The sequence below is a fragment of the Neolamprologus multifasciatus genome, chromosome 7 (genome assembly GCF_963576455.1).
Source record: "Neolamprologus multifasciatus chromosome 7, fNeoMul1.2, whole genome shotgun sequence".
Classification (NCBI taxonomy): domain Eukaryota; kingdom Metazoa; phylum Chordata; class Actinopteri; order Cichliformes; family Cichlidae; genus Neolamprologus; species Neolamprologus multifasciatus.
Window position 1 is genome coordinate 63,824,074 of NC_140445.1, and position 12,461 is coordinate 63,836,534.

At 43.0% G+C, this 12,461-nt stretch overlaps 1 protein-coding gene across 4 annotated transcripts in view; it reads left to right on the top strand.

The window, feature by feature from the left end:
* Nucleotides 1-12,461, top strand: part of hipk2 (homeodomain interacting protein kinase 2) — a 72,621-nt gene that overhangs the window by 44,650 nt on the left and 15,510 nt on the right. For all 4 annotated transcript variants that reach the window (XM_085165068.1, XM_085165069.1, XM_085165072.1 and 1 more), the window contains exons 3-6: nucleotides 5,104-5,227; nucleotides 5,771-5,890; nucleotides 7,973-8,059; nucleotides 12,216-12,400. In XM_085165068.1, coding sequence (XP_085021194.1) covers nucleotides 5,104-5,227; nucleotides 5,771-5,890; nucleotides 7,973-8,059; nucleotides 12,216-12,400 — 516 coding nt within the window. The remainder of the gene's footprint in view (nucleotides 1-5,103; nucleotides 5,228-5,770; nucleotides 5,891-7,972; nucleotides 8,060-12,215; nucleotides 12,401-12,461) is intronic.

Sequence of the window (12,461 nt, forward strand, 5' to 3'; positions counted from 1 at the left end):
CTGACCAGCTGGAGATGAGCTGGGTGAGGTGGAGTTTAAGGTGAATGTAGCAGGCTTTAGAAGGTGTGTCCAAACCACAACTGAGGTGTTTGGATGCATAAAGAATGTACAGTAGTTTTATTCACACTACAGATGGCAAAGTGGAATTTCTTTGGCTTCAACATCAGGTTTACATTTTGTTCCAATGATATAACCTGTATAGATGACAGGAGAGGGGAGAGTTAATGAGTTTTCATCTGATATTTACAACCAAAAACCAGGAAAACTGCAGTTCTTATTAGTCTCAGCTGCTGGCTTTGTGTGTGTTTTGTGCTTATCAGCAAAAGTCATCATGCTAATGTAGTTGGCCAAGATGACGCACATGATACATTAAACCAAGTAAAAAACAGCATCTTAGTATACTGTCAGTAACAGCACTTTACTGGACCGCAAACTCTGAAATCTGATAACTCGGCTCTCAGTTTATAGTATGTCTGAGTTTTTATCTCACAAGGGAACAATGACACACAAAAATCTAAAAAGGATTACAGCTATATATTAGGGGTGCAACGATACTCGTATCGATATTGAACCGTTCGATGCAGTGCTTTCGGTTAGGTAAGCATATGTATGAACAAAATTTTTAATTTATTTTATCAACTTTCCTTCTGACGGTGCTGTCTGTTTTGAGAGCTCAGTGGATCTGCGCTCGACAGTGCAGCCTAGGCGGAGTAGTCGAACGCAGATTCACTGAGCGCAGCCAAGCTAGCGAGACAGAAGCTAAGCTCGTTGCAACATGGCAAATTGAACCTCCCCCACCCTCATTCAGATCTGGCGTTTGGAACTATTTGGGTTTTCATGTGAAGTATGACCCTGAAGGTAAGCGCGTCATGGACTAAAGTAAAACAGTATGTCGGATGTGCCACGCAATGCTCAATTACATTGGTGGGAACTAGTGCGTTAGCGCAGTTAGCTCATTAACGTGTTGGCCGTCCAGCCCCAGGCACGGGGCGATCCGCGGTAGCTCGTTAACGGAGATTTGCCGTGTTGTGGCATTAACGTCAGATTAACGCTGACAGCACTAGTGGGAACACAACGAATATGACTGCACATTTACACCGACATCAATCCTAGTGCAAAGACAAGTGGAAGCAGACCGCAGAAGCTATAGTATAGCTTTTATTTTGGAAAGAGCCATTTCTCTGTAATAAACTCTCTTTTCCAAAGATGAGTGATTCCTCAATCAGATATATTTATTTTTTTATTACTTTGTTGTTTCAGCAACATTAAATTTAAAAACTGTACTTTTGAGTTAAAATATATATTTATAATTTTAATAAATGACAAATTAAAAAGGCATGAACATTTTTTTTGTATCAAACCGTGAATTTTGTGTATCGTTGCACCCCTACTATATATATATATATATATAAGGACTGTAATTAAGTCTTGAAACGTTTCAATATTTTGATAACCAACGATTCAGAAACCAAGACTTCAACCACAAACCACCTGGCTGCTCGTGCCCTGTTTTACCTACAGCAGAGATGAAGAAGCCATCCTGTTTAGCATGAAAAACTGAAATGATCCCGTACGCATGAATTGTCATATCTCGTGTACTTAAGAAAGGGGGACAGGAAAGAAGCGAGGCTTGCGAGCTGTGCATATGTGTGCGCTGTTTATCACTGCCAGAGAAAGGCCTGCATCAGCAGCAGCTGTGGGGCGCTTTGCATGCAATGGCAGACATGCATTGGAAGGGGGAGATTTGCATTTGTGGTTTCATATCATGAGCAACAATGTTGCTCCCTCTCACTCTTCCTTCCTCCCCTGCGCTGTCTTTCTTTGTTTCTCTGTGTTTCGCTGATCTGGAGGAGCTTTCTGTGAGACGCACAGGGGCATTGAGAACAGCCTAAGTAGAGCAGTGGAGCAAAGCTGAGAAGGTTCAAGCTGAAATGCATCCAATTCTTTTAGTCAGACACGGAAGTAAAAAAAAGCTTCACATGTATACAAAAAATCACTTGTTGAAGCTAATATTGCATTAAAATCAGCGACAGACACCCTATTGAGCCAAAATCACTAAAAGTTGTAAAAGAAAAGGGTGAAGCTGAAGGTCCTGTGGTCTGCATCTGTCCAGTAGAGTCACAGTGATTTAGGGGACCATCAGATGAAAGGCTTTCCTGTGTCTTTCATCTTCGCGTGCATTTTGAAGGGTAGAATTTCCTCAAAAGCAGCCTTTATTGTGTGAGTAACCTCCCCTCTTTTTGAAGCTTGTAATGGCTTATATTTCCGGTCGCTCAGATTTAAATTACTTTTATTTTTTCTTGTGGAAAAATCATATTCATGCAAATCAGGTGCTATATGTTTGGGGGGGTTTGTGTAGGAATATGTGAATCCTATTTAGATGACAAATGCACCACAGAACTGCCTGTTTGTTGGTTTCATTATGCTGTGAAAAAAAAAATGCATAGGTAATATTAATGTCACAGCGCTGCCTGCTTCGATTATCGACATCTGCGCTGACAGCATCATAAGCTAAGAGCTGATGATGCCGGGATGTAAACAGAGTGGAATTCTTGACAAACATCTGTTTTTTGTTCCGTGTTTGTCAAACAGTTTTGCGATGATATCGTTTTTAGGCCATACTTGAAACTTTGCTGTAAAGTAGGAGGCACTTTTGATTTCCTTGCAGAGTTTGTACAAGCTTTTATTTTTGCTGGGGCCAAAGCGGATGCAGAAAGGTCAGTTCTTACACTTTTTGGGGTATCTTTGCCACCCTCTCTAGCGGTGAATGCTTTTACATATATGTCAGCAGTTATTAGTCCCCCTCCCCTTGTTTTGAGTGAAACTCCAGTCATTCTAATAGGCTGTTTGAGGAGAGTCGTGCTGACCCTGGTCCGCGTGATTCCTTCTGATAAAACCTCCTAACAGACTCCTTTACGCCTCTCTGGCAGCCTTTTTGACAGATCTCTCAGCTGTGCGCTGTCTTTGTATTGGTGTGTAATGCCGCCCTAAGATACTGTTACTAGAGTGTTGTCTTGGTGTCTGTTCCACTGCTGCCCTTAAGACCCCAATAACTACTTTCTGTGACAGGAGTTCTTCACTGAGCAAAGCACTGCCTCCCCTTTTGCTTCATTTCTGCCTGTGCCTCTGTGGAACTCTGTCTTCCTCTTGCTCCTATTTTCTGCAGTATCTCATTGTCTGTCCCTGTGGTGCCTTCTGCCTCTATACATTAGCCGTATCTGAGTTTACAATGAATCGCCTGTGCCCTCTTTTCATTTCACCCCTCATCAGCGAGCAATGAATAGGGAGCAGGGGGGCTACAGTTGGAAATTTGCTTTTAAGTATGCGAGGTATGCTCATTCATTCTCTTCCAAACCCCCTGGCTGCCCTCAGACCACTCGCCCATTGGCCCCCTACCGTTCTATGAAGTCCTATAACGTACCCCGTGCTGTTTTCCGCATTCTCTGTTTCCCTGGTTTGTTCACTTCCAGCGGGCCCAAGGCCAGACCCCCTCATTTCACTCTCCGTGACCAAAAATCTGTGAGGGCAGGCTGGTTACCATGGTCACAGCAATCATCAGTATGGATTTGAAACTTTCCAGGATCCGCCTCTAGCTCCTGTGAACTGTGTGTGTGAGCTGTTTATGTGCTGTGAATGAATGAATTTCAATTTTCCTATTTCAGCTTAAATTTGTTATTCGGAGCTAAGTGGTTACATCTTACCAATAGATGACATGTTAGACCAAAGGCACTCACCCACCACCCCATCCCCCAACCTGCATGGTGATGACAGCCAGAGAACCTCTTGAAAGTGCTTTGGATTGTTAGCGAGCAGAAACCGTGTGTTCTTGGTTATTTTAAGCCCCATCAGAGACGTGAGCTCACAAGAAGTGTATTAGTCTTTCTGACAGGACATAAAACGTGTTGAATGAAATTTGGGAATTGTTTGGGACTGCAGCGGTGCTCAAATACCTAAAACAATATTTCTTCCTTTTTATCAAATCATAGCTATTTATCTCCTTTAGAATTCCTACTTTTTTCTCTGTTTTCCTACAAACAGGAAAAGCCTCTTTGGAAATTAATTACTGGCATTTTTAACTGTGCTGTAACGTAATTGAATAATTCCTTGGTCTGGTAACTATTTCAAATTCAAATTCAAATTTTATTTGTCACATACACAGTCATACACAGTAGGATATGCAGTGAAATGCTTAGACAACTGCTTGTGACCTAAAGAAAAAAAAATAAGGCTATGAATAAGATAGGAAATAAATATGAAAATTAAAAAGGGTAAATTTAACTGGGAAAGAATAAGATAAAATATATAAATTAAAGTTGAAAATAAAATAACTGTACAACAAAATACACAATACACAGTATAGAAAATATAAGAATGTATGAAGAAATATAAATATATATATATACACAATAACAGCAGCTGTACAAGTATTAACTGGAAATGAAGAATATAATGTCCAGTGTTGTGCAATCCACATTTGTAAGTGTCTTGTGCAGTGCAAATATATATATATATATATATTTATATTGGTTTTATTGTTCATGGCCGTCCGTTTTTCATCTAATTGCTCATGCTATAGTTGCCTAATTCTCACTTTGGATTGTGAAACTTCAAAAAAAAAAACTACTCTACTGCTCCTCAGTGTCTGAGTAGCAGAGCTGGGGTTCAGTGAGCGGCGCTCGTGCACGGTTATCAATCGGTTTTATGTCTGCAAGGTGCTACTTTGGAGGAGCCTAAACAAGAGATATGAAAAAAGGGACACCCTGCTGACTTTAGAAAAATAAATCTCAAGGCTGCGCCGAGAGATCAATGTTAAGACAACAAAAGAGCCTGCAGACGTTGAATCAACGTCTTGGTGTGGAACTGTAGGTTGCGTGCATCAATCCGGACTTGGTTTCGGTTTTGGAAATCGATCGTTCTCTCCAACATATGCAATGTTGATTATTTAATCGTTTAACCTGTGTATGTTAGAGTCTGCTGCTCTCAGATGAAATGCAAAGAGAAAGATCCTCACAAGCTTCTTCTTTTACACATGATTTTAAAATTTGGGTTAAGCGAAGTCACAACCTAACCTCTGACTGGGCGATATGTTTTCTCTGTCCACAGAGCTCCAGAGATCATCTTGGGTCTGCCTTTCTGTGAGGCCATAGACATGTGGTCCCTGGGCTGTGTGATAGCTGAGCTCTTCCTGGGATGGCCCCTCTACCCCGGAGCCTCAGAGTACGATCAGGTAACGTATGATTTGAACTTATGAACACCCATAGATTAATATGCTGTTATTTCTGCATGTGCATGAATGAGAATTGTGCGTGTGCTCTCTCTTCATGAATGTGGACTGAATGTGCTTGGGAAGGTGGGACGCGTCTCCCTGAAATCCCCCTGACAGCGCTTGATGATTCTTGCGCAGCCTCCCTGTTTATCTGAACAGATGCCACAGAGCCACTTGTCCAATTAGTGCAGCCCCTGTGCTCCAAAGCAAGACATTGTCGCGTTCCTCTCTCGCTATCGCTCCGATGAGGCACAGTGGGGACACCTTGAACAAGTTGTGCTCCATCTCCGTCTCCAACAAGCTCTTCTGATTTCTCACAAAACCAAAAACTTACCCCGCCTCATTTACAAGTCTCAAATCAGTCTTAGCTTCTTAAGCTGAGGTCATGTTTGGCTGCCATGTATACTTCTATTGGAGTAGTTAATGTCAGCCTCCATTTTCAAACTGCCGAAAGAACATCTGTCCTTATGTGAAACTGTAAAATGTGCTTTTTTTGTTTTGCAGATCAGGTACATCTCACAGACACAAGGTCTGCCTGCAGAGTACCTGTTGAGTGCAGGGACAAAGACCACAAGGTTCTTCAATAGAGATCCAGACTCCACTTACCCTCTCTGGAGACTAAAGGTACATTTGCACACACACACACTGGTAGAAAGGTTTGCTAGTACAAGCTGTAGTTATTATTCCAGAAACTCTGGTTACACCACGAGCCCTGTAGTTAGCTATAAACACAGTGAGAGGCTAATAAGAGCAAAATAGATCTGCGTGAGAGGATTCGTCAAATAAAAAGCCAGTCTGATGAATGTAGCTTGGAGGGTTTCTGCTCTAAACAGCTCCCATTGTCCTTTAATGTAGGCCAATCAATAAAGAGCTCCACTCTTTCCTTTTTTAACCCTCATTAACTTAATTTAAACTATGTGCCACACACATAGAGTTCTTTACTGTACTGACCTGCAAATGCTGACACATCTCTGCAGGGTTTGTTGACTTTTTTACGCTGCCTGTTCCTTTACCTCAGATTAATATTTTTCAGTTGAATGCATTTGTTTTGATGCATTCTCAATCATCCAGGAAAATAAATCTAAAAAAGTTGATTCTGTTCATCTGGACGTAGCGTTTTCTGGGGGAAACGTTTCGTCACTCATCCAAGTGACTTCTTCAGTCTCAGCTGACTGCAGGTTTCCCCAAAATTGGTCCACCCCAAGGATCGGGTCCCCCGATACAAACAGAGTAACATAGTGTACGCTGTTAAGTGCCAGGAGGATTGCCAGGATTTATACATCGGGGAAACCAAACAACCTCTGGCGAAGCGGATGTCACAACACAGAAGAGCTACCTCGTCAGGCCAGGACTCTGCAGTCTATTTACACCTACAGGCCAGTGGACACTCTTTCAAGGATGAGGATGTTCACATCCTGGACAGGGAGGAACGCTGGTTTGAGCGTGGAGTCAAGGAGGCCATTTACGTGAAAAGGGAAAGACCATCTCTGAATCGAGGAGGGGACCTAAGGGTACATCTGTCACCATCTTACAATGCTGTGATTGCAGCCATTCCCCAACTCTCTGTGAATGTCACTCATGGCCATTGATCAGTGGTCTTTGATCAATGGGTTTCGGTCAGTGGTTGTTGATCAATGGTCATGAGAATTTGCATAATTATGATTAAGGAACTGACCTCACAGCCCATTGTTCCTTCAGTGGGCTGGTTTCAGTCATTATGCAAATGTACTGTTTCTAAGATTGAAACCTGCAGTCAGCTGAGACTGAAGAAGTCACTTGGATGAGTGACGAAACGTTTCTCCCAGAAAACGCTACGTCCAGATGAACAGAATCAACTTTTGGAGAATGCATTTGTTATTATTTTAAAAAAGGGTCCCGGTGGCTTACAGCAGCGATTCACAACAACTGTTCACTAGCACTGGCCATTTAGTGTGCATGTTGCCAGGTCAGACTGCTGCCAGGTAATATTTTTACCAAGTTTTTGCTGCATGTGGGAATGTAAGAAGTCTTCTCAGAAAAGCTGTTATGATCTATGGGCGTACAAAGCTTGTTAAAAAAAACAAACCATCATTGTCAGTTTAAAGAAGTGTGTTTTAAGTTAATAACAATAAGAGCTGACAGGAGCATTGTAGGCAAGATACAAACATGGAGTAGAAACTCGCACTCGACATGACATCACAGCTTTAGCTCCTCGTGATTTTCCGGTGTCTTCGGTATGTGGAAAAATCAAACGTCAAGGCTTCTTTTTTCTCCGCCATGAGGAGCGACTGCACATCTTTACTTTGACCATGGCGTGTTTTTCCATGTAGCAGCAGCTGCACTGCTTAGCTGACTGTAATTTTTTTTTATAAGTGTGTTTAGTGTCGAGGTTTCTAACCTTTTAAACAAAAAGAGCACACGTTGTTTGCTTTCTGCACATTTTCATGAAGTCAGGTGTTTGTACGTACACGTCGGTGCACATGTGCACCAGTGGAATATACACCGTCTCTGTGTTTGTGTCATATATTGTATACACACTCGACGCCGTCTTATTTCTCGGCTGTTAGATGAGTATTTGTGCGCTACCCCAGGGTTACTCAGAGGGTAAGCCGAGCCCTGCCACACATCAACAACAAGAGACTATAATGAGCCAAATGTAAATAGTGTGTTTCCAGAGGGGAAGTGTGATGGGATTTGAGAAGAACATCTGCTTCTTGTCTCCTGCAGACTCCAGAGGACCACGAGGGTGAAACAGGGATCAAGTCCAAGGAGGCTCGCAAGTACATCTTCAATTGTTTGGATGATATGGCGCAGGTATGCTGTCTCAGTATCAGAAAGCGCGACGTCTTCCTTCCCACAAATCACACAGTAGATGTATTATTTCCTTTTGCTTTTGCTTTTGCTACAATCATATCCACCTGTCTCGTGTTTGAAGCTTCTTTGATGGGGGTGTTCAGGTCCCGGGCCAGTTTGATCCATCACATCCTGAGAATTATCTATCAAATATTTGAAATCCCTTAAAATATTTATCTGGCCAAGGTCTGATCTCCAGCTGCAGCGTAGCTCCGCTTCTATATAGAATTTGACTGAGTGAAACGAAAGCAGCTGCTCAACGAACCTCAACCCAAACTCTGCCTCTGCTCTTCATTTTGTGTAACCGCTATTTAATAACTTACAGACAGACATTTGAACTGAACATGTGGCGTGGCTGGTTAGCAGGCTCTATGTGGACAGTTTGCTTTCTTATTTAAGCTGCAGCGAGTGTAGTGTTGTGGCTGTGTTTCCACTTTGTGCATCTGCTGTACACGTAAGCATGTCGAGGGCGAGGGACTAAGATAAACCAACTAAGATACATGCGCACATTATTCCTGGACCTCCGACTAGTTTTTCAGCCTGGCTCAGCGGGTCCCACGCCATGTTGTTTCTGCATGAATCTTGTCTTCCCGTGCAGCTCTGCGTGTTACCTGTGGGAATTTGTTTATTTAGGAGATTACATAACCTCGGGAAGGGTTTAAACTAGGTGTGATATATATATATATAAAGAAAAACAGCTATATATAATGCCTCTCTGTAACTGAGCATGAATTTGTCTCCCCGTGGTGGAAAGTTCACATGTAGCCATGACATTTTGATAGGACATGCCTGACTGTGGCTGATAGTGTTGTTGTGTTCACCCTCACTTGGATAAATACTGGTTCTGCTGGCAGATTTGGCAGCAGTGATAAAAAATTACAGTGATTTTCCCAGGCCTTTCAAATCTCTCATAGTACTCTGTCGTCATCATGCTCCTTGATTATATCTCTGATAATGACTAGCTGAGAGTTATGAGGAATTTTTCATTTATTTATTTGCTTTGGATTACGGTCATTCCCAACCAGCAGCCCTCTGGAATCTGCCCATATGGATACGCAACACATGTATCTGCTTAACTGATGGAGACAATTATGGTTGTCCACTAGTGCCCAGGGCCGCTGTCAGGCCTGTCTGGAATAACATGCTGTCGGCTGGGGCATGATAGCATCGCTTCCTGAGAGTTTACAGTTGCCCCATACACACAAACACACGTGCAACACAGAGTTTAATGAAACCAACCTGCACTGGTATGATATCCCCTGGGTCATCTCTGTCTTCTGCGCTTCGAGCTCTGTGTCCTGTCTACAACATAAACACAGCGATACAGCAGAGCCGCACGGCTTAATGTGGGAGAAAACTGCCTATTTTGCCACCTCTCACTGTCTTGACCATATAAACAACTCAGCATTGTGGACATCTGCCTCTGCGTGTATAATGGATGATATAGCTGAAGGCCTCGCAAGACAGAGGGGCCGGGTGCCAAAAAGAGATAATGAACCCTCCTTTCAGTCGTGGGAAATGCGCGGAGGGTTTAGTCACAAGTATATCTAATTTGAGTAAATCAGACACCAACTTACAACAGATGCAGGACCCCACTAGGGGGCTGATGTAGATGGAAGGAAGGCCAAAAGTACTTGTAAATGGATTCATTTTGATCTGCAGTCCTTCAGTATCTCTACTGGTGCAAGTCGAGCTGCACAGGAGGAAGAGGAACGTGGTCTTCATCTAATCTTTATTATATTTTTAATACATATTCTTTCCTCATCCACTCAACCTAGTAGTTAAAGATGAAGCTACCAGTGTTGGGAAGGTTACTTTTAAAATGTATTCCATTACAGATTACAGATTACATGCCCCAAAATGTATTCTGTAACGTATTCCGTTACGTTACTCAATGAGAGTAACGTATTCTGAATACTTTGGATTACTTAATATATTATCATGCTGTTTACAACTACATGAATGTACTATTGCTGTGATTTATTACTGTTACTGAAGGTCCGCGGCTCCGAACCGTAGTAAAGGGACCTCTGGCTAATATGGCGGGTTCGTGTCGGGCTCGTAGCTGAAAACTAGCTTTACTTTGTTGTCTGGGTCAAGTTTGCTAGCGAGAGACAGAGAGAGGCGTTGAAAGGCTGCTCCAACAGAACTTATTGTTTTTGGAGGAAAACACGAACACGGTGTACAGTCGAGTCTTAATAGCTTACTTACAACTGGGCTCGTCAGGCTCTCTTCTTGGCTGCAGTGGTTATTATTATATTTACATGCTTCCAGCTCCCGTTTTTGCTCGATGACAGCTCGTACTTTTCCTTTTTCTCCCTCCCTCGCTCACAGACACATAACGTGTACGGCAGTCCATTCTCCCTGCAGCACGGACTACACTGCCTATGATGCTACATTCTTTAGAGCTATACCTGTAGCATTCTGCCTATTAGCTTAGCACAACAACAACAACAGGCGCTCTCTCACCCAGGAAACACGCAGAGAGAGAGCGTCACCCTGTAACCACGGCAACCGTAACGCTGCCGCCTGGAACAACAGAACGTAGCTGTCAAACAAAACCCAAACAGTCCTGACCCGCCACAATATGAAACAGGGAAGTACCGCCGTGTAATCCATTTATTTCAACAAAGTAACTGTATTCTAAATACCACCTTTTTAAACGGTAACTGTAACGGAATACAGTTACTCATATTTTGTATTTTAAATACGTAACGGCGGTACATGTATTCCGTTACTCCCCAACACTGGAAACTACACATCATGGCTGTGTAGATGGCAGGCCCGCATACAGCAGGATGCCTTGCTCCACATTTCCCGAGGCAGTGGTTGACATCTGCCATCCCTGCCCTCACTCCGGAGTCACGTCAGAGCTTCCACGGCACAGATGTGTTTCCATTAACAACCACTGACGTGCAATGCCGACCACGTTAGATGAAGCCCCACCTTTTTTTTCGTTCTTTTTATAAGTTTTCATTTTCATTGTTATGGAAAGTCAACAAATTATACCGGTATCTTTTCTATCTAATAAATTCACATATCTTAATTCACCGGGTGGTGAAAAAAAAAACTGCTTCTTTATATGCTTCTTCTTATCCAGTTTGATTATTGTGCCACCAAACTATATACGTTTCCCCAAAGTCATCTATTCCACGAGCGGAGGACGGCGTGATTATTTCTCACCTCATTCTGCAGATTACTCCTTTATCGCAGTCAGTGGAGATGGCGAGCAGAGAGGACTGGTTACAGAACCTGAATAAGCTGCATAGAGAAAAAGAATTGAATCAGATTAGCGGTGTTGACTGGCAGCACATCTGATAGCCCTTAGAGCAGGCCTACAGATAAACGTTGCATCTTTATGAAAAACAGGCCGACTACCACAGCACGGGCAGTCGCAGCAAACAGGGCTTGCCTGTCTTTGTCCTCCTTCTTTGCCTAAGATCAGACTTGCTATATATCGCGACCTTGCTTTGCTCTCCGTTTATTCCTCACCTTACGTGACAACCCAGAAGTAGAGCTAAACATCAGCTCTGGTTCACCGCTTCAAAAAAAATCGAATTCTGCTGACCATGTAGCTTTTCATTAAAGCGGGAATCCGCTGCTTTGCCCAGTATTTATCCACAACCTAAGCCGCAATGTTTATTAGAGATGAAGCAACATGATGTTCCGAGGCAGATTCTCAGACTCCCCTCAGACCGTATTTAGGTTAAGTCGTCCCACGTCAGCTTTTTCAGATCTATTCGCAAAATGCTGTCCTGTGTGAAAGGCCTTTTTACTGGTTACCCATCGCCAGTGTTTATTTGGTCCGTGTTTTTTTGTTTGTTTTCACATCTCAGGAATAGATAAAAATCTCAGGGAAGGCGCCAGCCTGGGGATATTTCAAGTCCTGCCATGAATACCAGTACAAATGTTTATAATGCCGCTAAGGTGCAAGGTTATCGCTAAACTCCACGACACACAAACTGACACCCAAACGTATGAGGCCTTGCGGGTATTAATAGGTTCCCCTATGGGAATAAGCTGTGGGAGAGATTTTTCTGTCATCTGCGAGCACATTAGATCCTTGAAAATGTGTTTGAAATGCTAAATGTCTGCTCTGTTTGCTTTGTGCCTGCAGGTAAACATGACGTCAGATCTGGAGGGGAGCGACATGCTGGCAGAGAAGGCCGACAGGAGGGAGTTCATCGACTTGTTAACCAAGATGCTGACCATCGATGCGGACAAGAGGATCACCCCGGTCGAAACACTCAACCACCCTTTTGTCACTATGTCTCATCTCCTCGATTTCCCGCACAGCACACAGTACGAGCGCAACAAGCCCTGTTGTTGTTGTTTATATAATTATCATTTTGAACAGCGAAGC